We start from the raw sequence: 23,979 nt of genomic DNA on the forward strand, positions 1-23,979 counted from the left end.
TTTCCTTATCGGTATGGGTTCTGCTACAATGTTCTCTGTTCGTCCTCTGTATAGTTTTGAACATATCTATTACTCTTGATACCCCGAAGGATTAATCGATTTATCATTACTGCTCATGGTTTAATCAATACAATGTCCTATCTCCAATCTCTCCCCCGCCTCCGCGGAGCAACCGCAACAGCATTACACCAATTGCGCCCTATCCAAGCACCGTTTCTAGGATTGTCCCTCCTCAAAAGAGCTTACTCCTCTTCCACAAGCTCCAATGACCAAACAAAAAACCAACAACAACGGCAATCCCGATTCAACCCCTCCGGTCGCCTCTCCGGTCGCACATGCATGATCACCGGCGCGACATCGGGAATCGGATACGCAATCGCAGATCGGTTTCTGCAAGAAGGCGCAGAGAGAATTATACTCGTTGGTCGATCACAACAGAGGCTTTTGAATGCTGCTGCACGATTAGGGGAGTGTCCAGAGGGAGTTACAACTGGGAATGGGAGTGATGAAATCCTAGCAACCAGGGCGCCGGAGGAGAATCAACAAGAGTCTATGGGGATAGGGCTGTCGGAGGGGCGGAGGGTAAGCTTGCTTGTCGGGGATGTATCTGAGTCTGGGCCATGGGTGCGGGAGTTGGAGGAGAGCATGGTAGGTCGGCTTCTACTACCTCTGAAAGGGCGAGACGTCAACTAAAGTCTCTACAGAAAGACGTCGACATCCTCGTCAACTCCGCAGGAATATCTACGACGAATATTCTCGCTAGAACCGATCCAGACTTCATATCCCAAACTCTCCGTACAAACCTTGAAGGTGCGATCCTTACCTCTCGCGCCTTGCTCCGCGCCGCAATTCGAACCCGTTCAAAGAACCGCAATTCCACCACAGAAATCCCTTCGAAGTGCATAATAAACATCTCCTCCCTACTAGCGCACAAAGGTGGAACCGGCGCGGTGCCCTACGCTGCATCCAAAGCCGGTGTGCTTGGTCTCACCCGTTCGCTCGCGGTTGAGGCGGCGAGCTCCTTGCGGGGTGTGGTTATCCGGTCGAATGCTATTGTCCCGGGGTATATTGATACCCCAATGATCGCCAGTAAGTGTCGTGCATAACTATTAAAGGAGCTTCAACTGATTACTGTAAAGACTTCAGTGAGAGTGAAAAGACTCATTTTAAGGATGAGATCCCGCTTGGTCGATTTGGTGACCCGCAGGAAATCGCAGACACGGCCGTCTTCCTGGCGCAGAATGAGTACGCTAATAACTGCATTATTAACATTGATGGCGGGTTAAGTGCTGTTTAATTGCCCTCAACCAGTTGTCTGGAACATGCAGTACTTTGGGTAGCTTACCTATCAGTACGGCTCATGAAACCCATCTGAAGCACGTCTATAGCAAAAGAAAGGGATGCGCTTTCGAAAAGATAATATCATTTGACGCTCAAATTCTTTCTAGAGAGATGGTTCTGCAGGAGACAAAACGCAGATTCGACGAGTACAGGAAGACACATTACCTCCTCTCCCAACATCAGGAAACCTTTGCTCAGCTTAGCTGACAACATCTTCGAGTCATTCCAGTCTTGCTTCCGCACCAAAACTGTACGCAACCCCTAAGGTGGGATTTCTGACTCAGTGTTCGTCAACAAGTCCCAGAGAATCCTTCTTCCTCAGTTTGGACTCTCTGTTTCGGATAAGGCTTGTATCCTTAGGAGTGGTGATGCCTTCTTCGGCATGAAATCAAATTGACGATTTTCTTACTATTGCCCTCACAAACAGTTGAGAAAGATACGACTGGAATATTCTGCTGGAGGTGCATTCTTATGTAGCCATTCCTGCTGAGCTACACAGATTCAGACAAACTCAGGATTGAGCGAATGCCACAATAGCCACTAACCCAAAAATGGCTCCTGTAACCTCGCCACAGTTACATTTTCCTGTCAGCCCGTTTCTAAAGGAGCTTTTCTTTCTTGTAGCAGCGAAGGCTTGTAACCACCCTTGCCCCATGGGAGGCGCTATCCTCTTTTCCAGCTAGAAAGCTGAAGCATGGTTTTAGTATCGGAAGTCGTACAGCCCGAGTGCTCCATTGGTCATGAAGTCTTCGAACCCTGCCTATCTAGAGGCTCTCTTGACCTCACTTCGGGTTGAAGCTTCTATGCACGCCACTGCTACCTCCATGTAAGCAATAACATATTGTTGGGACATGCCTGCAGGCTCTTGCTTCATTCTGTTGCCAATGATGGTCAACGCTATCAAGATACGAATGACATGCCTCATTCCCCTCATCTAGGGTACTGGCTTCTCTAACCCGCCTTAAGAAAGAATGACAGACGGGCATTCACTGGAAAAGCATCACCAGCATATTCATAGCTATGTCTGGAGATTCACAGTCCCACAATGACATGTCTACTGACTTGGATATCATCCCCAGCCGCATACCCTATACAAGCAAGCATCACTGCCCTTTCCACACATCCGGGGAAACCATACCTACCAGAAAGTACCGTTATATTCAAGAGCCAAGAAGCGCGCTCTACCCCATTTACAGCACATTAGCTGACTGTTCGCTACTCTACGAGATGTTGCTAGGTATAGATGGAGAGCAAGATAACTACTGGTAAAGATAATGGAAGACATGCTGCTGCGGAACAATTCGATACAAGCCCTGAAACTTTATAGTTGCAAGATATTCGCGTCTTTTTTGGTATAGAACGATAGAATCAAGTAGTTGTAGACAAGAATGCAATTAGTAGTCAAAAGTATTCGGACAGTCCTGACAGTTAATTGATGCCTTACCACTCAGGCAAAAAGATGACAAGAAAGGACATCTCCAATTCTCCTCCGATTCAACCACGCATAGCTCACCCCCAAGACAAAATGAACAATAGACCAGTCGAGCAATCATTAAACACACTACTACCAACTCACGCCAATGATCTCCCTCCAGAGCTCGTCAGCTTAGCTTCCTCCCTCGTCGCGCAATCGCGAAGCTTCTCGGCCAGCCTCAAGCCCGAGGAGGAGATCGCGCGGCCGTATGCTTGTGCTGAGATTGCTTGCCGGAGGTATGCTATCATCTATTTGAGCAATGTATTGATTTAATAGTCTCTAATTTCTTGATTTTTAGGCTAGGTCGAGCCCTCCGGCTACCCCCGTTACTAGGCCATCCGCCCTGTCCTCCGCGCGTCTACAAAAAGCTGTATAGCTTCCTGGATCGGTCTTTAGGCTCGAGTACAGCATCAGCCAAACGTTCGGCTAATGGCTCAGCACCCGGGACTCCTACACGCGCGGGATCGAACCCATCTACGCCTACAAAGGACAGAACGACACTCGCCCGGACACCATCGAAATCAGCCGTGCCAGGCACGCCACGCGGACTCCAGAACACCCCGAGCAAACCCACGCCGTTGAAAAGAGCGATTAGCAACGTCGATTCGCCGTCTCGTACAGTTACACCACAGAGGACGGAAAAGAAGATCAGACCCAATGGTCTTCCGGGCTCGACGATTATTCCTGACGCGCCGGGATGGGTGATGGCTTCCATCCGGACGGTGTGCAAGACACTCTCGACCCCGGCACCGAGAACGAGTACTTGGTCCCGACCTCCTATATCAAAGACGTTTCCGCCGCATATGTTCACCGGCACGTCCTCCATTCTTTTCTTTATTTCGAAAATATCGAACAATGATACCGACGCGGATCTCGACGAGGAAATGCTGGAGTTCCTAGAACCGGTCATGACAGCAAGGGATCTGGAAAAAGACGAGGATTTCAAGGAATTGATCAACGCCTTAATCGTGGCAATCTACTTCCTCGTCCTCGCCCGCCGGCGAAACTCTGTCGACGTCGATGACGAGCAAAACGGGGGATCCAAGAAGCTCGATAAAAAGACCTTTTCCGAAATGCGCCAAACAGCCCTCGTCAGTCTCGGTTTCCCAGCAAACGAGCGCCGACACCGCGCAGATGTCGATCAGTGGATTGCACTCATCATGGAACAGAATTGGGCTCACGGACAAGAATGGTTCGAGAATATCCCGCAGGCCGGCGAGTTAGACGGTGAAGAGGAATATGAGTCGGATGATGGCGCTGCTGATGAAGGGGAAACCGCGAAGCGACCAAAGACTGGCCGTGGATTGCTGAATGCGTCGAGGAAGGGTCTACTTCCGGGATTGGGGACGATGATGCAGGATCGGGTAGATTGGTTGAGCGAGGACCGGCAGGAGGATTATTTGGAGTGGAAGGCGGATATTATGGGAAGGATTGAGCAGGTTGGAAGGACTGGTCGGGTTGGTGCGTAGGGCGGCATTTCGGCATAATTAATTCTTCAGTTCAATGATACCCATAATGCTAAACCAAATTGATATTCCGCAGGGCCCTGGTGTCAACTAGGATTGATACTGTGGCCAACTTCCCGCCAATTGAAAACATCCTCACCTGTGACCATCTATCTCATGTTATAAGTCCGGTATCCTAATCATAGGCCCAAATACTTGTTGTGAAGAGCTTCATGAAATTGGCCTTTAGATACAAGCATTCACTATAACTAACTAGGTGTTAACTAGTTATAGTTAGTTATAGCTATCTTGCCTACTGTTTGCAAATATGTTGCCCCTTCATCCAACCCATCAACCCCCCCCCCCATTAGAACTCCCCTTCACCTTTATACCATTCATCATCCAATAGCTCCGCGTCCAAAGACAATCCAGAACACCTTCACTAATTGACCAACAAAAGCCATTAGCCATCCTCACAAGCTTCTTTGCCTCCACCAGACAGTACTGAAATTCCAACCTGGTGTCATCCACGATCAAACTATACCCTAATTCCCTCAGATCCCTCCTAGTCCTCTCATGGCTATCCATCAGCTTTAACAATCTCGATTCCAGTTCCATGAGGGAAATCTTCTCTTTACCAACATCCTTCTCACGTTGAAACAACCGTAATTCATCAGTTATTTCCTTCAGAGTACCCTGGATGCCTTCCGCTTTTTTTCGATATCTATTAAATTCTTTCGTAAGTTCGATATCTTTCCTAAAATCGGGTACTAATATAGTGTTTCACTGTCTGATATGAAAGAAAGCCCAACAAAATGACAAAATGATATACCATCAACTTCCAAAGACCCTCCCGCTGTGAGTTTCCAAAGCTCCCAAGAATCCACACAAATCAGTCCTTCCACGGGGAAACTCGAGACCTTTATATACCATAGCCCTGCTATCTTACTTGTCTCGCATCGCGCCAACCCCAATGGGGATATTATTCAGAACCCCGCACTTAGGCAGCACCACTGCATTCATTGCCCTCTACCAATGCCACACCTACAGCATGTTACAAAGGACATGTTCCGCGCAGTGCACAATGGAGTCTCTGGAAGTTGTTCGTTGCACGGAAGCCGCTTTGTCAACCCCAAACCGTTCGACAGTTTCGCAGTTAAGGTGTAAGGTAACGATCGACTCTGACACTCGGGGCATGGCTGTTGATTAAGGACCTACAGCCGGGTTGCTTTGACCAAGGTGTTGATTAACTCTTGTTGCTGGTGTTCCAGTGGAAGTCCTCTCTTGACGGACTTGGCCCGCACCAGACCAGCCCATGGAGATCTAGCTATCCTCTTCGTTCAGTCTCAAGTTTAGAAAAAGGTACTAAACAATCAGTGTAAACGATTTGGGGTCTGTCACACTGGACCAAGAAAGGGGTTTAAGTGTGCAGGAGTCGAGGTGGAAGATGTGTCTTTGGGGATAATAGAATGGAGAAGGAACAGCACCTGCTAATTTGGTATATTCGTTTGTCAACGTCCATTTTCCAGACACTAAAATAGCCTGCTGCCAGAGCAAAAAAGTATGTATATGAAGAGAATTCTATAGGTCAAAGCAAACCCCGAGAGAATCACCATTAAAACGAGAGTATGGAAAAAACGAGGGTATATGATGCAGAATAGAAGTCATCAAGAAAGGAAAGAAGAGAAGAAAGAAATCAGTACCAAATACTCCTCGTCCGATGATGAGGAATAGTGTCCCTCCCATCCTTCTCAATCTCCCTCATAGTATCATATAAGAAGAAATCGATCAAAATCGCATTGATCCCGGAAACCTGCGGCTCCTGCACACTCTTCTTGTGTTTCGAGTGCTTCTGGGTCGTGCATTTCCTGGCGTCCTCGAGAGCGTTTGCTTCTTCGTTCGAAGGTGGTGGGTGTAGTTTGACGGATTTTACATCTGGGTGTCGCTTTTCGATTTCGCGCTTGATGAGCTCCACGCACCAGATGCTGACGCCGCGGAGTTCGATTTCCCAGTTGGAGCCGCTGGGGATGGGCTTGAGGTCTTTGATGTGGCTTTCTAACGGGGGTGAGTACATTAGACAGCCGAATTGGTAGAGAATTTGGGGGATACGGTAGTCTGGTATCGTTAGCTGCTGGGTCCCATGAAAGTCGAGGACGGCACTTACCCGCAAACATGGTGACCTTCTCAATGTCCTGGAACGCTCCATAACTCTCGCCGTTGAAGCAGGCCCAGAGGTCCGCGACGAGGATCTGAGCTCGTTTGTACAGCCGGACCCTCCGGCCGTGGAAGGTCGTCTCATCCCGGAAGCATGGGAAGCTTTCTGCGAGTAAGTTGACAAGCGATGCTGCAGAGTAATGTGCGCTGTAGATGCAGTTCGTAAAGCTGCCGTCAAAATCCTTACACAGCACCCGTCCAGCCTCGCGCAAGCACTGAATCCGTTCCGGGAGCAAAGGAATCTGCTCCTCCGTCGCAGACCGGAACACACGTTTGATCACGTCGTCCGTACACACATCCTCGTTCACCCAGTATTCAGGATCCGTGATAGGAATCCCCTCATCCAAAGCCCTCTGCAGCGCCGCAACCAAACCCCAGTACCCCGTCCACTTCCTCCCACGATACTCGATCGCACACCGCTTCTCCTCGTCGCGCTCCTCCGACCAGAAACTAAAGTTCAACAGGTCCATAGTGAAAATAAAATCGACCGTGCTCTCGTCCTTGGACTTGGGGTGTAGCTCGTGCTCCGACCAGGTGTGCGTCGAGTACTCTTTCTTCAGCATCATGCGCCAGATGGTCTCCGCGACATCCTTAGTCTTGCCCGCGCTCAGGGCGACGTCAATGGCGTTGTCGTAGACGTATTCAGCGTTCTCGAGGACCTTTGTTTCCGCCGCGCGAGGGTTCGCTGCACCTCCGCCGAGGCCGAGCGATTTGCGAAGGAGAGCTAGGAGCTCGGGATCCGCTTCGTCGTCCGACATGGTGCTTCTTCTCATCGACTGGCGTGGATTTTGTGAGATATATTTGCTGACTGGCCTTCAAGAGCGCGCAGTCAGGAGTTGAAAGGACGTTGCAATGGGTGTGAAAAGGAGGGAGAAAAAGTTCGGCCATCTCCACGGCAAGCGATCGAGAGGCTTGTTTTTTTTTTTAAGTCCACAGATTTCTCCACGAGGAACTATTCTTGGGCATAAAAAGAAGAGAAGAGGCACATCAAACAAGGAAAATGAGGCATCTTGAAACAGTTCCTTTTCTGTTTTTTTTTTTTTTTTTTTTTTTTTTTTTTTTTTTTTTTTAATTGTATAACTATAGAAGAGTCTGCGACTGTTTTACTAAGCAGACAGGTCGACCATGTGGGAGGATTGATCTATCAAGGGAAAGACACGGAGGTATAGAGTCTAGATTATCGAGCAGAAGATGATAATCATAGAAATGGTCTGTGAGTATCCCGGTATGGTCAGAGCATGGGAATAGGTACGAGACATGGATGGCTATAGCTCAGCTTTTATAAATGATACGACAAGAATGCCGATGCTGTCGCTTATTCCCAGATCCTAGAATCCCACCTATTAAGACATGTCAGTAGTGCAAACGGTATCTGTACGGAATACTGCGTGAAGCATCACTCCACCAGCTCCTTTCAAACCGTCATTGTCTCCTGAAACACCAGAGCTTTGGGCAGGTAGTTATGGCGAGGTCTGGCTAAAGAAGAAGGGTCTGGCCGATGCAGGTGCATGGATCTTCGTCTTTTTTATAGACCCGGACTGCATGGCGTCTCACTGCTGTGTCTTTATTGTACTCAAGGCTGTGTCTGGAAAGATGCGCATCTGCTGGCAAAGGTCCCAAGGAAGGATCCTTAAGAAGCCGGGTATTCGTTTGTATAGACAAAAGTGAATCCTTGGCTGTGTTGCTGTATAGCTGTCTGGATATCCACAGGGATGGTCGGACCTGGACCGGTATTAGCTGGCAGTTCTCAGTCAGGAATGGCAGCTTACTTGCTTACTCCTGTGTTCCTTGATTATTCACTGCCGTCATCCATTCTTAATCCAAATAAGTCCAGTCGTAGTAGACAGACAGTTGTGTGGGCGGGTCAGTAAGACAGTAACTCAGTAGTAGAAGCTGTGTCGGAGCTCTCGCCTATCTCCGGATTTCCCAGCTCTTTCTCTTCCCTCTTCCAACTTCTTCTCCAACTCGTCATTCTTTATCCTCTCTCTCCTTCACCAACTTTTCAAACCTCTCTCTACAACGTTTCCTTTGTCTTGCCAAGTGATGATTTTCTCGTTTTCCTGAGTATCCTGCAACCATGACGCGAGATACTTATCTCAAGCGCTCAGTCGGAACTCTCGCCAGGCGCATCAAAGAGGTATCTCCTAGCTATGAACTTTTTCTTTTACTGTCCTCGCAAATTCCACTTTACGCGATCGCATTGCTGATATTTCCTGTCTGATCTACAGTCGCGTGTGCTGCTCGTGGGCGCTGGCGGCATCGGCTGCGAGCTGCTCAAGAACCTCCTCCTATCTGGGTTCGGCGAAATTCACATCATCGATCTCGATACAATCGACCTGAGCAATTTGAATCGCCAGTTCCTCTTCCGTTTCGAACACATCAAGAAGCCCAAGGCACTGGTGCGTCTCCGTCGCCCTCCACCCCCGTCGACCCCTCCCTTCCCCCTCCGACTTCTCCCCCTAGCAACCGTATAATTTCCCCTTGTCTGACGAGTCGCCGTTTGTTGTATAGGTTGCGAAGGAAGTGGCACACAAGTTTCAGCCGCGCGCGAAGCTGGAAGCGTACCATGCCAACATCAAGGACAGCCAGTTTAACGTCGACTGGTTTGGTGGCTTTGATGTGGCGTTCAATGCTTTGGACAACCTCGATGCACGGCGCTATGTCAACCGGATGTGTCTGGCAGCTGGCGTGCCTTTGATTGAGAGCGGAACTACGGGGTTCAATGGTCAGGTGCAGGTCATCAAAAAGGTGGGCATAATGCGATGCGACGCGATGCGCGGGGATTGTGCGGTTTGGCTGATAATCTACAGGGCCAAACTGAATGCTACGATTGCAATTCCAAGGAAGTCCCGAAGTCGTTCCCTGTCTGTACTATCCGGAGCACACCCAGTCAGCCGATCCACTGCATTGTCTGGGCTAAGAGCTACCTTTTCCCGTATGTGCTCTACTCCAAGTTTGCACGATCAAGAGATTCTAATTCTTTTCAGTGAGCTGTTTGGGAGGAGCGAGGATGAGACAGAAGAGCTTGACAGCTCCGAAGATGCCGAGAACGGTAGGTTAAGTCCCGCTTCCAAAGCACCTCGATTTACTGACAACGAATAGCGGAGGAAATTGCGAACTTGCGCAGAGAAGCACAGGCCCTCAAGGAGATTCGTCAGTCCATGGGGTCCGATGAATTCGCCCGCAAGGTATTCGAGAAGGTGTTCAAGGAGGATATTGAAAGGTTGAGAGGGATGGAGGATATGTGGAAAACCCGGAATCCACCAGAGTCCCTTGATTTCGACAAGCTGGAGGAGGTGTCTTCATCGGTCGAAGCTACTGTTTCTAGCAATGATCAGAAGGTGTGGTCGTTGGCGGAGGACTTCGTCGTTTTCAAGGACAGCTTGGATCGCTTGAGCAAGAGACTGAGGTTGCTTCAGGAGACTGCCATGGGCGACAGTCATCCAATCCTAGACTTCGATAAGGACGACGTTGATACCTTGGACTTTGTTGCGGCTACTGCCAACCTGCGAGCTGCAATCTTTGGAATCGATCCTAAGTCGAAGTTCGATACGAAGCGTGAGTTCGCGCGAGATCTAGGTTTCCCGGAAGATGCTGACTAGTATGACAGAGATGGCCGGTAATATTATCCCTGCCATCGCTACTACTAACGCTATGACCGCCGGTCTTTGCGTTCTACAGGCCATGAAGGTTCTGAAAGATGACTATGCTAATGCTAAAATGGTCTTCCTGGAGCGCTCCGGTGCTCGTGCCATCAATTCAGATTCTCTTAAACCACCTAATCCTAACTGTCCAGTTTGCTCGGTCGCAATGGGCCGTGTGGAAATCGACCTAAGGCGTGCTACGCTGAACAACTTGGTCGAAGATGTGCTCCGCTCTCAGCTCAGGTATGGAGAAGAGTTCTCTATCAGTAATGCACTGGGCACTATCTACGACCCTGATTTGGAAGACAATCTGCCGAAGAAATTGCGGGACTTGGGTGTGAAGGACGAAAGTTTCTTGACTGTTGTTGACGAAGATGATGAACCGCGTGTGAATCTTGAATTGATCGTGAAGGCTCCGGAAGAGTGAGTGGCCGCACTATTACGCATTTCTAAGCAACTGACTAACGATGCATGAGTAGGTCTCCCTTGTCAAACGAAGAGAAACCAATCTCCCTGGAGAAAGCCATCGACATCCCCCGCAAGCCTAAAGCCCCGACACCAGCACCTCCTACCCTTCCCGAAACCGTCAGCGACACCACAGGCGTGAAGCGCAAACTTGAGGAGACAGAAATCAACCAAGAAGATGCAGATGTCAAACGGATTCATACGAACAAGGCCGCTAATGGAGACGACGGCACACAGCCCATCGTCTTGGACGAGGCGGACGGCGGTGCTATCTTGATTGATGATTGAATGATTTATGCTGGGGTTGATATTGGATAGCCATTGATTTATCAGTTTTATTCTCTGTAACATATAGCTTTGTTGTAAAACAGAATGGATTATTTGGATCATCACGGTTTTTATGTCTTGACTCTTTTAACACCAACAGTCTTCTATCAGCTAATTCGGCCCACCAAGGGAAATGAATATGCACCTAGATCTCCTCCCGATCAAACCGCTCATAATACCTGGCACCTCATCAATCCGAATCGCCGCCGTCGAAATAAAACTAGGCCTCGCCCGTCCCGCCGAAATCAACTCAATAAGCTGCGGCGCCAAAACTCTCGGATCAGAGGAAGCGAAGAAGTACCTCAGATGCTTTACCACCTAACTAACCCCTTTAGGTGTGGACTCTATCGAGAGTGAATGGTTGTACACTTTATGTACTTTGTGGGACGGTTTGATCTGTCATGGAGTCAAAGAAGATATATTATTGTGAATGCACCAGTTTTATCACCGACTCCTATCGACGGTAGGAAGGAGATATAGTGCAGTAAACACTCAGAGCTGCTTGAGGTAGCGCTATTTTCTCATCACTCAGATCATGGTACCTGTTGCCTGGGAGCCTGGTGAATTATTTTCTCCCACCATCGACATCCTCTGTTTCTTCTTTGAGACAATCGTAAGCAAAGCAACAACAGCGTGAACCAGTATCTCTAGCTTGCAGCCCAACTTACTTGACAGATTTGCTGACGGGACACCCAGCAGAAACGAAAGTACATCGATCGCCCGACTTTTCCGCCATGGACGACGACGTTCCAGTATCCAGAGCACACACGAAGACACTTGACCCAGCATATCTGTCCAAAGAAATCTTCTGTAAACCATCCAAGCCGTGTCAAGATATTATCACTTGGGCGTGGCTATAATAACGGAGGAGATCCCAGTGCCCTTCTGGGCTTCTCTCCAGGTCAGGTCTGTGACTTGGACATGCTTGAGGGGCTCATCAAGAAGGCAGAAGCAGCGTCGGACTTCGTATGGACGGTGGCCAAATACATATGCGAGGAGCTTTCATTGCTTTGGCCCCAGAAACTGAAGAAGGATTCGTATGACGACGATACCGCGAAGAAAAAGACGGTCCAGGAAACGGAGTGCGATTGATATTACGACCCAGCGAGCGAAGCACGTGTGTGTTCTAAGAAAGTCGGGCCCCATCACGAAGACCCCGACCTCATCGGCTGGCTCGACTTTACAGTCGACATGCAACGCACGCCTTACGGGATCTGGTTCAATTCCCCTGGCGGACACAAGTGAGTGAAAACGGGGGATCGGTTCATAATCAGCACCGAGAAGCCGGAAACCCACCCTCTTCCCAGCATCGAACTCCTTGGTCTTCGATTTCATCTCCAGATATTGGCAGTCATGAGCGCAGCAGGTACGGATGATAACCTAAAGATCATTGAAGACGACGAGGATTGAGCCCACGATAAGAGCTGATAATATGCAACGTATGTTGACCACGAACCGTTGTCAGCCTCTCATTCCGCCGCTCCCCTGTCTTCATTCCAGTCGACCGAACGCCATGATGCTACAGCAAGGCAGATTTTCCTCCCTAATATTGGCGACGGCGACGAAGATAGTCTTGGGTCTCCGGATGTCAACTCAGCATGATGGTGAGAACTCCCAGTTAAGATAAATAGTCTTGTGGCAGGGTGAGGGCAACGAAATATATAGCTGGTAAATGGATGTTGCCTGTTGTTTCTGATCGACAGTCATGAACGACGCCAGAAGTTCATCCCGGCTCTGTTTCCGGTTTTGTAGTATCCGAATTTGTACTACGTACTCTGTATACTGGTATCCCACTGGGGGTAAGCAGTTCGGAGATAGGACTTAGGGCTGACAGGTAAAACAAGTAGTGTTCAAGATAAGTCACACTAGCGCATTCCCCGCCGTAATTCAGTTTATGCCAGAATTTTGATCATTTAAACTGTATACTTTCAATGGTACAGATTCATACTACAGGAAGAAAACAGAAGTGTTTATCACATGACCCCGCGGAGCACCGCCTCGATCGCGGATTACCACTGATTCAATACACCTGTCTCTTCTCTACCTTGGTCTTGCTTATCGAGTCATGACTACTATCTTTCTATTCTGCACCGAAGATGTACCAGAAACAGTATGGAAATACCTTCCGAGACTAGAATATGATGACAACCCGGAATCGCTGATCGCAACTCAAGACAATCAACCAACTCATGACCGAATTCTCCCGAGACAGCGGATTCGGGAACGTCTTTAGCCTAGTTCGCACACTGGATCAAGACCATTTTGATAATTGGGGCACTGAGCCGCCAGTTCAACCCTTCACCACCGGATTCAAAGATGCCACCGATACCGAACTCCGTCTCTACACCCACCACAAGGTGAAAGACCTCAAGCGCACAGAAAACAGAGGCGGTATTACACAATATTGGATTGCTAAGCTCGATGAGCGGTCATCCCATGACTCGACCGTGATAATGCAGTACTGCATGGAGAGAGAAATCTGGGCACAGATGCTCGAAGACGCTGAGCAGGAATTCTGCATACCGGGCCAGACTGATGTTACAGATGATGAGATCTGGTGGAAGTGGCGCGTGCAGTTTAAGGACTCGTTTCAGTTGTTTAATAGTGTTGATGAGGGAGATCTTGATATGATGACTTTGTATACGCGGCCGGAGTATCTGGATTCGGATGGGGTCTTTCATGTGGATATTCCGAGGAAGATTATTAAGGGGGAGATTACGGACCCTGTTATACACGGTGTAAGTTAGCTTCACGGTGCTGATATAATTGTATTTTGTATACAAAGTTTCGCTTGGACCATCATCGGTCATCGCGATGACACGGGGTTTGCGGAATTAAAGGATACCCACACGATAAGGAATCAGGAGGGTAACAAGAGGCAGACGGATGTACTTACAATTGAGGGAAACAGACTATATAATGGCCATGCTGCTACCTTGAGGACCATAGTCCATCAGGTCAAGTTTGAAACTATCCGTCGCAAGATATCAGTTGCACAATGGTCCAAGCTATCCAATTCCGTGGCTCACCTTCCGGAGAGGTTATCCAGAAGACCTCTGAGCTCCTTGATATTCAGCCTGATGAAGTCCAGGTGAAGATCACCCATAGTGGTCTGTGGAAGTGATATCCACATGCTCACGCAGCCATTGGTGCTTGGTCATGAAGGTGAGCATACGCTATGCAGAACGGAGCGAAATCGATTAACTTAACTCTATCCAGGCATCGGAGTTGTCGAGAAAGTCGGAACGGCCTGCACCCAGGTGACCGTGTCGGCTGGGGCCCTGCCAGCTCGACATGTGGAAACTGCGACATGTGCACCACCGGAAAGGACGCATATTGCTTCAATGCCAAGTACTACGGATTCCATGACTTTAAGATCAATGGCTCTGTCTGCAGCCACGATGTCCGTAAGGAGCAATGGCTATTCAAGATCCCCGATGCTATTTCCTCTCTCGACGCTGCTCCTTTGATGTGTAAGTCGACCTCAATCGCAAATGGACAAAGGACTAACCTATACAAGGCGGCGGCGGTACCGTCTGGGTGCCACTAATCGAGCACTGCAAGGCCTATGAACGTGTCGGTATCATTGGAATTGGCGGTCTCGGCCATCTTGCCATTCAATTCGCAGCGAAAATGGGCTGCGATGTCGTTGTCTTCTCGTCTACCGAGGACAAGCGTGAAGAGGCCTTGAAGCTCGGTGCTAGCGAATTCTACGCGACGAAAGGAATATCGAACTATGCTCAACTCAACGTGCCAAACCAGTCGACCGTCTCCTGATCACGACTTTGGCCAAGTTTAATCTGGACCTGTTCTATCCTGTGTTGGCACGTAATGCTACTATTCTCCCCTTGTCTGTTGATGGTGGAGACTTGACTGCTCCGTACATGCCTACGGCTATGTTCGGGAATAGCATTGTGGGCAGCTGTATTTACAGTCGTTACCCTCAGTATGTGCTTTCGCTAGATCTTTTGGGAAGAGAGCTAACGAGATACAGGAACAAAATGCTTGACTTTGCTGCGCGCCACCGGATCTACAGCATTGTTGAAAAGTATCCCATGACTCTGGAGGGTGTTACGGAAGCTGCCAATAGATTGAGGGATGGAAAGATGTGATACCGTGCTGTTCTCAGCTGGGATGCTTAAATTAACGTAAATACTCTCGAGTATCTTACATTTCTATCTGAAATCTGTCTGTGTAGAAGTTTCCGGAAGGTGATCATCAAACCTTGATTACAAAATAGGAGGCCAACCGTATGCTTAGTTTCGTTAGACCGAACCCTAGTCGGGCGTTTCCGTATATGGAAGGTGGTAGGGACATACCATCTCACCGCCCTTGGACGTGTTGAAATTCTGCCGCGTCCGACAACTTGGAGACTAGGATTGATTTCATAGCTTCGTTCCATCCTGATACTTGCAGCTCTTCAGAATAAATATACGGCGCAACAATGTCTGTTACAGTGAGTCGCGACTGGATTTATTCCGCACGGCACAAACGCTGACGGTAACAGCTCCATACCACCCACGGCGACCTCAAGGTCGAGCTCTTCTGCGAAGCCGTCCCTGAAACCGCACAAGTACGTATACTTGACCAAATTAAGGGCTTCAAATACTAACAAACCAACCAGAACTTCCTCGCCCTCTGCGCGACTGGCGCATACAACAACACCCCCTTCCACCGCTTAATCCCCGGCTTCATGATCCAAGGCGGCGACATCTCCCTCGGCGACGCAGCGCACTCCTCCCCTGAAACCTCTGCAAAACCCGTCCTCCCCTTCGAAGTCCCCAAGTCCGGCACCTCGATTTTCCACCCCTCTGCGCTGAACCAGGAGATCAGCCTCCCCGCCCTCCGACACCATACCCGCGGGATGCTATCTATGGCATCTCGGCCCGTGAAGGACCGGACAGCGCCGGGGTTCCAAGGTGCGACTGGGACGACGATTAACGGGAGCCAGTTCTTTGTCACACTTGCGGCCGCGCCGCATTTGGACGGGGCGAGTACGGTGTTTGGGAAGGTGTTGAATTTGACGGCGCAGGATGAGGGCGGGGATGTGTTGGCGAGGTTGGAGGGTGCTAATGTGAAGATTGATAAGAAGGGGAGGGTTGTGCAGCCGAAGGATGGACAGGAGGAGGAGCATGATGCTTTGCGGATTAACACGGTGACGATTCATGCGAATCCATTCGCTGGGTGAGCTGCTTTGGAGACGGGTCTACATTGATGAGCGCGAAATCATCGGGATATAATATGGCATGATGGCAGGGCGGGTTGACCGCGGGTTCGAAAACAGAGAAAGCGAATCCAAACCGCAATGGCCTACGGCCACTTTTAGCGCTGTGGCGGTTGAAAATACCCTCCTATTGATGGGATTCCTTCGTCACGCCCTTGTCAAGGTCCGAGTTACGGATGGTCCACAGACGGTGGCTCGACAAAAGCCATCCAGGCCACGGCTACATGCCTTTGAAACGAGCCTGCTTCACCATGTAAATAGACAGATGTATGTATATGCTTGCTATACCATCCTTGCTAAACATGTCCAATTGAGAGTACTATTGTGACTGTATCACTTTACCTGTATGACAGAGACTGCACAAATGCATAGCAGTTTGCGCTTGGTATTGCACTGAATAGGCAGGTGCCGTAGCTGCCTAAACGGTCAGTACCTCAAGACACCTTCCCCCGTCTCGACCGCCGTCCATCTCTGACCCTGCACAAACACAGCACTATGCATCCAGTTCTTGCTTCCATTACCAAATTGGTCGTTAGGGCTGGTTCTATTCATATATTTTTTATTGGTTTAAACTAGAAGACCTCGATCCGTCTATACTGTCCTCACCTTGCCTCCTAGCCGGACTAGAGACCGGAACGGACTCCCTAGCGAGGCGACGCACGCACGCACTTCGGAGCGGATTGAGAACGGTTTTTATTGGAATTTGGAAAGAACGAATCAGGAAAAGGACCATTGAACCTGTGCGGGAACGATATCAGATTGTACTTGTCCCGGTCGAGGTTTTTGAAGTGGCAGAGGATGTTTCCCTTGATCCTATGGCCCAAACGGAGGTTCTCATGTCTGTGGCTGTCTTGGTGACTTTTGACGGATGAATTGAACACAGAGCGACATATGGACCAAGACGGAACACACAAGCAAACGACTACACCCACGCCTATCGAGTTTCAGACATCGCAAGTTAGAAACTCGGATACCCGGGAAGAGAAAGGAGTCAGATTTCATTTTGCCCCGGCCCACGTGTTTACAGCTAAACACCTATGGAACGAATTCACTGGGAAAGACCACGAATCACTCGCCAGGCGACTATACTTCGCACACGAGCGAGCGAACATCTGACCCCGGCAGCGTTTCTCTAGGGATGCGCTCGGGGCTCAATGTGCCCACATCCGAGACATCTTCAGCGTGTAGAGGCCGAAAGGAAGATCTATGTGAGAGAATTTCCCGGTACACAGTTTGGATGAGACCGAGAAAGCCACCACTTCCGGAAAACGGCCGGCAGGATAACGTGTAGCGTCCTTCAATCCCCGGCTACAATGCTGTGATCTACTACACGGTCACTCGCGCGCTGATCCCATCCAGCGCTGACCATGGCTAGCAAAAAGCCGTTCAGTTCGTTAAAGCAGCCCGGTTGCAATACCTCATATTTGGAAGACCAAGCAAGGCAGCTCAACGACAAACTGAGGCCAGTGAACGAGCAGTTGAATTCCCGTGCGACATTCCGTGACACCGCCTACTGGAAACAGGCAGTGGTGCTGTAAAGGATGGATGTCGACAAGCAAATAGCTTACATGGTATTTAGAAGGAAGGTTGATGTATTGTTCGCTCCACGAGTCATGTGCGGACGGTACTCACTCGAGAACCTGACATTTCAGAGCAACGTATGAGATGATTTACAACAAGCAGGGCCTAGGATTTAGAACCCGGCACAGGAGAACGAAACTCATTATGGCAGATCAAGTTTGGGAGAGAGTTGCCACCCAACACGGGTGCAGGTAACAACCCAATGAAGATTGGATCTGGTACCCTATGTTGAGCTCGTGGAGGACGCATTTTTGCGGTGATGCACGGACTAGGTTCCCATATCTTGCCTGTTAAAAGAACCAGGAACGTCCCGTACGACGACGTTCTTCTCGCAACATACGTTAAAGATGTCTTCGGAAATTGACATCATTCCAAGCCTGGAGGAACAACCGACAAATCCAAGAATAAGAAATTTGTCTTGGACATTCCGGGATATATCAACAACAATTGTTTACGATCCAGAACGCTAAATACCATTGCTGCATGCAAATTCTTAAGGTTGGCCGGACAGAGGTGCCAGCGCCGGTACTCCTTAGGGATCAGATAACATGAGGACCACAATGTAATTCTCTGTTGAAACTTTTGTATACCAAATAAATAGACTCCTCGAAAACATAATAACCGAGTTGTTTTCGTCATACCCATTGCTTGCTGAGATACAGAAGTCAAGCAACTCAAGTCATTGCCGGCTTGCCATCAAGCATATGCAAATCCAAGCTATAATACCGACCAAGACCAGCCATATATGCTATTCTCTGTAAATGAAACTGCAACTCAAGAAGCTCCTTGTTGGGGAGGGGCAGATGTTCTAACTACATCCTTTGTCTTGATTACAATTTGTCCCTAGTTCTCACCTCATGATAAATTCCTGGACCAGGCTTTATTATCAGATCCATTAGGATATTAAAGCTGTTCTTTGTTGAATCAAGACCCATAGAAGACAATGGAAGCATAACCAAAGACACAGAATCATAAGACATCGTGCTCTTGCTTCGGTTGCCAATACCACTCCACCTCAAGTTCAGTCATGGTAGCATTGTATTCCAGTGGCCGAATAGCAAATGCACCCATCCTCCACATCTAGTATATCTCAGGAGACATACACAGACGATTGTAACATGCATGTATGGCTTTGATGGGATTAACCGGGTCCTGAAAAAGCAACCCCTTCCAATGCTGTAACTTTTCAGTGGACCAAAAGATTGACAGCAGATCCCAGAATTTCATAGTATGTTGGCCTTGTCCTATGAGGTAATTGGGATAAATATATGCAACGTGAGTTGGTGCTAGTCTTTTGAAAACACAGTGACTGCCATCACGTTCATCGGCTTCCTCAGCAGGACATGGGTCTTGCGTAGATGATCCGCTGTCTGTTGAGATGGAGGATGATGAGACAGAGTCTCCATCAGTTTCTTGATCTTCTTGTAGCCACAATAATGGGATCTGAGGACTGCAATATTTTGCAAAAGAAGTGATGAAAAAAGGGGCATGGTGGGCGTTGTTGACTATAACTTCAAGCTGACTCAGGTCACACACCTGGAGGCATGCCCAGAATGGAGCTGGGACCTTGTTAGCACCAAGCGCTTTGCTAAGATTATGTAGCAATTCTTGACGTCTCTTGCTTGGTATGTTGAAGTTCTCGTGGGACTCTTCGGCAGCTGGAACAGTGCCGGAATAAGATGTTTTGGGGTGCGGGGGGGTTGTTCATCATTTATTTAAGCGGAAACAGGATACTTGGTTAGTGGAAAGGAAAGAAGATATGACGATGTGCTAAGTGCTAGGCAACACTAGCTTTCTGTGTCTATTAGAGCCTACGACGATATGGACGGATGGAGATCTACATGAAAGACATTCCAAATGATTTGCAACGAATGGAATGAGGCCAAATTACAGTGATAGATGCTCAGATGAAGATTGGATCTAGTATATTCCGGAGACTTGACAACATCCACAGAACGCTGAAGACGTGTGCTTTCATTACTGTATATAATTTCGTCGGCAAAGTGCAAGCATCATAGCACTATCATTCAACTGTGAAGACCACAATGCCATTTCTTGTCGAACTTTTATGAACCAAATAAACAGAACCAAACCCCAGCTGGTATATAAAACGACCCCATTTCGAAAGAACTAGACCCTATGCAGGGCCTGGGACACGCCATCATCATGCAATCAACGTATGCGTTAGGAAAGATATCAAGGAAAGAGAGACATTAAGAAGATCATGCACATCATAAAGACAAATCATAGCAAATAACTCAAAGAAAACAAGGGTATCAGATCACGACTTCTGCTCGCCATTACCCTCGTCCTTCTTCTCAGCATCCTCCTCGTAACCCTCAGTTTTCATGTCTTTCAGACCAAGGTCGTCCTCCTCCTCGTCTGTCCGCGTGTACTCCACGAGGGTAAGCTGGGGGTCCGCGGCCGGCGCACACAGGTCCTGGACGTAGCTGTTGGCCAAGGGGTCCTGGAGGGTAATGACGAAAGGCATCTTGCCCTCGATGGCAGAGTCAAGGCGGGAGAAGAAGCGCGCCCACTTGTCCTTGTCAGATGACTCCATACTGTCACCTCCGGTCTGAGTGGTGTCGTCGACATCGTAAATCTGGCCCTTCAGCTGGTCGCGAATTTCGGTAAGCAGACCCTCGACGGTGGTGAAGCGGCCGCCCAGGGTACCGGGTTCGACGGTGACTTCAAGTTCGTCGGAGTGCAGGGCGCAGGTGTCGGATTTGAGGATGTCGCGGGAGAGATCGACTTCGTTCTCGACGCGGAGGGTGATCTTCTTGCCCTTCTCGGGGACTTCACCACCGGTCTTGACGTCGCTGGTACGGTATCCGCAGTGCTCGCAGACGGTACCCCACAGGTAGACTTCCTTGAAGAAGGGAATGTTGACCTTTTTCATGTTGACGAAGCAAGACTTCGAGCAGCCAGGGCACTCGGAGGGAAGACTGTAGACCTTGCCGTCAACGATTTCGGAGTCGTTAGCGTCGATCTCCGCGGTCTCAGCAGCAACGGCCTCCGCGTCGCCGGCGATACCGAGTTCTTCATTCTGCTCGTGGGTACGGGGGTAGTCGCGACGCCTGTACTTGGCGCCCTTGTCGAGCGGGTTCGGCGCGATCCACGAGTTACCAGTCGGGTCGTCGAGGGAGATAACGAACGGGAATTCCTCGCGGTTCATCATCTTCTCGAGCTTTTCAATGAGCGGAGCGAGCGCGTCGTGCAATTCGGGGGCCTGGGCCTTGCGCAGCGGCTGCTCGCTGGCGAGGTTGTCGTGGATCCGTGCGATCACACCCTCCACCGTTGTCATCTGGCTGTCGCCCTTGGGCATCTCGATACCAAGCGACTCGAGCTTGAAGGTCGAGGTGTCGCTGCGGATGACCTGACGCCGGAGATCCTCGTCGCCCTCCACGTTCAATGTGTACATCGATCCTTGCTCCTGGATCTGACCGGCCGACTTGACGGAGTTGTTGCGGAAGTTGCAGTGCTCGCATTCGAAGGATTCGAGGATGATGTCGCGGAAAAAGGGAACACGAAGGAGAAGGAGCTTGGTCATTCCCTGTGCCATTTGTTATTATCTCAATGCGAAAGACATTTATGAAACCCATGGAAGCATACATTTTCATGGCAGTTCATGCAAAGACTCTCCAGCTGCATAACACCAGTATCCTCGTTTCTGTCCACCAAGTCACCGGGCTTCTGGAAGGCCGACTGCGCGGCATCGTTCGTCTGAGCGTCTCCGGACATGATGAAGTCTGTGTCTGTGTCTGTCTGGTAAGTGTAGCGTATGTGACTGACTTCGGCGATGCGAAGGAGGAAAAAAAAAAAAAAAAAAAAAAAGCGGGGTGGCGGGCGATAAGAGTCAAATTACTCGCGACCAAGATACTAGCAACAGCAAACTCAAGATTGAAAGACAAGAGGAATCTCCAAGAGAAGAGAGTAATGCGACAGGATTATATACTTCCTTAGACTGTCACAAAAGATACAAAAGCCGGAAGAAAGAAAAAATCGCGGGAATGTTCCTTGGGCTTCCACTTATCGCCAGTGGCGGGGCAGGGGGGATTAGTCAGACGGCGAAATTTGGGGTAGGGCTATATTCATCATGGGAAATTATTGCAGGACTTCATTGTATTTAGCTGAGATTGTTCTGATACGACTATGAATCCCCATATCAACGCATCAACATGCCTACTTGCCCCCGCATAATCGCAAATGCGCCGATAACTGACGGTAGTTAGCCATGTCAAAGCAACCGGGAAGGGGAGACTTATAAAAAAAAAGAGGCCGCTTCCTCCGAAGAAGAAGCGGCAGTCCATGAGCAGTAACTGCGTCTGGAAACGTTCAGTTTCAGTGCCTCAGAACTATTATCCAACAGCCCACAGAGTCCGTCAATCAGCATCCAAATCCTCGTATATCGAAGCGCTTTCTTCGCCCGTTGCTCAACTCGCCAAGGACGGCACTGAAAAGTCCAAAAGTGACTCAATGACCAAGCGGCAACGCAGACAAGCCTAGACTTTGATCCTCACTCGAGAGAGGTCCCGCGTAGTACCGTTCGCCACTGAATGCTCCCAAACAAGGTGCCAGCCAAATTAGACAAGATCGAACCTTGCGAGCGAGAGAAAAGGAACTTGTTTTGCTTCAACGGAGAAACTTGTAGCCATAAGAACTTGACGAACGTATAAAAACGGACAAAAGCCCATATGTTGCTGAAACAGAAACTGAACGACCAGACCGCAGTAGCTCGATGGACACAACCTGCGTTGTCAATCGTCCTCTCATGTCCGTTGCAGAGGAGGGAAGACGGCCCGGAGTCACTCCAAAAAATGCCCAGTCGATTTTGCTCGATACACCCCAACTCCCAAAGACTATTAGACGCGCAGATCACACTGTCCGTGCCATTCCAAGACCGCTAGGAACAAACATCTCGTGTGTAGTACAGTACCCCCAGGGACAAGTTTTTGTTTCCTCTCCTCATCACCGGAGTGGCTTGGAGGGCGTTTTGAGAAGCGGACAAAGAACATCCACAAAAACCGCTTCCTTCTCCCCGGAGGGAGGTGACGAAACACAAGTTCAGTCATTTTATCGCCGCCCATCAATCTATTTGCAACCTACATTGCAAAGAGATGGTTAACACGGTCGATCGGGATCTCCTCTCGAAGCACGAATCTATGGCTGATGCCGCGATTCGAGGTCGCCTAGCCACAAGAGCCGGACCCAGGAGGTGGAGAACAGGTACAAGATACCCAGATATCTCGAGGTTGGGAACATGCACGGGACAGCTGACAGCCAATAGTTGAAATAGGGATAGTAGCCGCATGACACGAGACATTTCTGGTTTCACAAATTGAACACCATCCGGAATACGGCAACAAGCCAAAATTCTTTGACGGCATCACTCAGGGAGTAATAACCGATCAAAGGACCATTCGGTTCAGAAGTACAAAAGACCTCGCGACAACGAAGCTTTCTGAGCAGCGCCTGGGCACTGTCAAAGAACCAGTTGATTCCGACGAGTGGATCTTCGACGTCCTGACTTCCTGGCCGTTTGTGGGCAACTGTCAAGACAGAATTGTTGCATTCATGGTGAACAGTGTTTGCAAAACGCAGAATGAACCGTTGTCACAAATGAAAAACTGCAGTCGTAACCAATCACTGCACTGTCGCAAAAAGCTCCCAAAGACAACCTCCAAAACAAGAGGTGCCCGGCATGTTCCACCTGCTCTGTCTCCAGGAGTTCCTAACTCAGGCATAGAACGGACATCCCATTGCGACCAGCATGCTCCGTCCAGCATTAGTAAACCGACGCGTGCCCCTTCTGGGAACTTAGAACGCATAGTAAACCGTCTTTCAATGCCCTGAGGCTCTGGACATCAGATACCTTTTCGTCTCCTCGCTCCTAGCCAGAACGATTCAACTAGTCAGAGTATCCGGCATGCGCAAACCGTGAAACTGCCGCCGAAGCAGCGACGCGATCCAGCGTATTAGGGTTAGGTTCCCAATTCTCAACCACCTCCTAGGCAGCTCTTATCGCACGGTACCAGATGGCATCGTAGAGACACGAGTACTTTTGAAGGGCTTGGAAAAGCGTAGGATGAGAATTGGAAAGCTATGTGGGGGGCAGGTTCTGTACAAGTGCGCCTGCAGCTGCAAGCAGAGAGTTGCGACCAAGCGATGGAAGGAATGAACGGGGAAACACAACCGTACGTCATCGTAGAAATTGGGTTCGATAAGGCATAAAAAAAAAAAAAAACAGAAACCGTAATGACCGAC

At 49.3% G+C, this 23,979-nt stretch overlaps 10 protein-coding genes across 10 annotated transcripts; 8 read left to right on the top strand and 2 right to left on the bottom strand.

Annotated features, from left to right (window-relative positions):
- Positions 1 to 132: 132 nt before the first annotated feature.
- ASPGLDRAFT_117736 (SDR family NAD(P)-dependent oxidoreductase) lies at positions 133 to 1,297 on the top strand (the record flags this gene model as incomplete). Its single annotated transcript, XM_022539900.1, has 3 exons — positions 133 to 648; positions 705 to 1,089; positions 1,140 to 1,297. The coding sequence occupies 3 exons, from the start codon at positions 133 to 135 to the stop codon at positions 1,295 to 1,297; spliced, it is 1,059 nt and encodes a 352-aa protein (XP_022404996.1).
- Positions 1,298 to 2,866: 1,569 nt separating this feature from the next.
- Positions 2,867 to 4,284, top strand: ASPGLDRAFT_31482 (uncharacterized protein; the record flags this gene model as incomplete). Its single annotated transcript, XM_022544057.1, has 2 exons — positions 2,867 to 3,051; positions 3,114 to 4,284. 2 exons carry the CDS (start codon positions 2,867 to 2,869, stop codon positions 4,282 to 4,284), a joined length of 1,356 nt encoding a protein of 451 aa, XP_022404997.1.
- A 664-nt stretch (positions 4,285 to 4,948) lies between these two features.
- Positions 4,949 to 5,828, top strand: ASPGLDRAFT_41878 (uncharacterized protein). Its single transcript, XM_022545503.1, has 2 exons — positions 4,949 to 5,587; positions 5,748 to 5,828. Exon 1 carries the CDS (start codon positions 5,234 to 5,236, stop codon positions 5,468 to 5,470), a length of 237 nt encoding a protein of 78 aa, XP_022404998.1. The 5' UTR covers positions 4,949 to 5,233; the 3' UTR covers positions 5,471 to 5,587; positions 5,748 to 5,828.
- Positions 5,829 to 5,956: 128 nt separating this feature from the next.
- On the bottom strand, positions 5,957 to 7,232 carry ASPGLDRAFT_31483 (queuosine 5'-phosphate N-glycosylase/hydrolase; the record flags this gene model as incomplete). Its single annotated transcript, XM_022544058.1, has 2 exons — positions 5,957 to 6,375; positions 6,425 to 7,232. The coding sequence occupies 2 exons, from the start codon at positions 7,230 to 7,232 to the stop codon at positions 5,957 to 5,959; spliced, it is 1,227 nt and encodes a 408-aa protein (XP_022404999.1).
- Positions 7,233 to 8,227: 995 nt separating this feature from the next.
- On the top strand, positions 8,228 to 10,871 carry ASPGLDRAFT_162596 (E1 ubiquitin-activating protein ubaB; the record flags this gene model as incomplete). The annotated part of the gene is made up of 8 exons (XM_022542516.1): positions 8,228 to 8,611; positions 8,703 to 8,873; positions 8,986 to 9,222; positions 9,285 to 9,409; positions 9,462 to 9,526; positions 9,577 to 10,032; positions 10,085 to 10,541; positions 10,595 to 10,871. The coding sequence occupies exons 1-8, from the start codon at positions 8,552 to 8,554 to the stop codon at positions 10,869 to 10,871; spliced, it is 1,848 nt and encodes a 615-aa protein (XP_022405000.1). The 5' UTR covers positions 8,228 to 8,551.
- A 717-nt stretch (positions 10,872 to 11,588) lies between these two features.
- ASPGLDRAFT_41882 (uncharacterized protein) lies at positions 11,589 to 12,407 on the top strand. Its single transcript, XM_022545504.1, has one exon. The coding sequence runs from the start codon at positions 11,832 to 11,834 to the stop codon at positions 12,000 to 12,002; it is 171 nt and encodes a 56-aa protein (XP_022405001.1). The 5' UTR covers positions 11,589 to 11,831; the 3' UTR covers positions 12,003 to 12,407.
- A 430-nt stretch (positions 12,408 to 12,837) lies between these two features.
- ASPGLDRAFT_54402 (uncharacterized protein) lies at positions 12,838 to 13,890 on the top strand. The gene is made up of 2 exons (XM_022548075.1): positions 12,838 to 13,020; positions 13,085 to 13,890. Exons 1-2 carry the CDS (start codon positions 12,976 to 12,978, stop codon positions 13,655 to 13,657), a joined length of 618 nt encoding a protein of 205 aa, XP_022405002.1. The 5' UTR covers positions 12,838 to 12,975; the 3' UTR covers positions 13,658 to 13,890.
- An 18-nt stretch (positions 13,891 to 13,908) lies between these two features.
- Positions 13,909 to 15,022, top strand: ASPGLDRAFT_71408 (uncharacterized protein; the record flags this gene model as incomplete). Its single annotated transcript, XM_022549552.1, has 5 exons — positions 13,909 to 14,020; positions 14,171 to 14,383; positions 14,431 to 14,660; positions 14,705 to 14,856; positions 14,905 to 15,022. 5 exons carry the CDS (start codon positions 13,909 to 13,911, stop codon positions 15,020 to 15,022), a joined length of 825 nt encoding a protein of 274 aa, XP_022405003.1.
- Positions 15,023 to 15,354: 332 nt separating this feature from the next.
- On the top strand, positions 15,355 to 16,098 carry cyp5 (putative peptidyl-prolyl cis-trans isomerase; the record flags this gene model as incomplete). Its single annotated transcript, XM_022544059.1, has 3 exons — positions 15,355 to 15,366; positions 15,418 to 15,483; positions 15,535 to 16,098. 3 exons carry the CDS (start codon positions 15,355 to 15,357, stop codon positions 16,096 to 16,098), a joined length of 642 nt encoding a protein of 213 aa, XP_022405004.1.
- A 3,898-nt stretch (positions 16,099 to 19,996) lies between these two features.
- zpr1 (zinc finger-containing protein ZPR1) lies at positions 19,997 to 21,456 on the bottom strand (the record flags this gene model as incomplete). The annotated part of the gene is made up of 2 exons (XM_022543139.1): positions 19,997 to 21,268; positions 21,328 to 21,456. 2 exons carry the CDS (start codon positions 21,454 to 21,456, stop codon positions 19,997 to 19,999), a joined length of 1,401 nt encoding a protein of 466 aa, XP_022405005.1.
- Positions 21,457 to 23,979: the final 2,523 nt, after the last annotated feature.

Source organism: Aspergillus glaucus (assembly GCF_001890805.1).
Source record: "Aspergillus glaucus CBS 516.65 unplaced genomic scaffold ASPGLscaffold_2, whole genome shotgun sequence".
NCBI lineage: Eukaryota > Fungi > Ascomycota > Eurotiomycetes > Eurotiales > Aspergillaceae > Aspergillus > Aspergillus glaucus.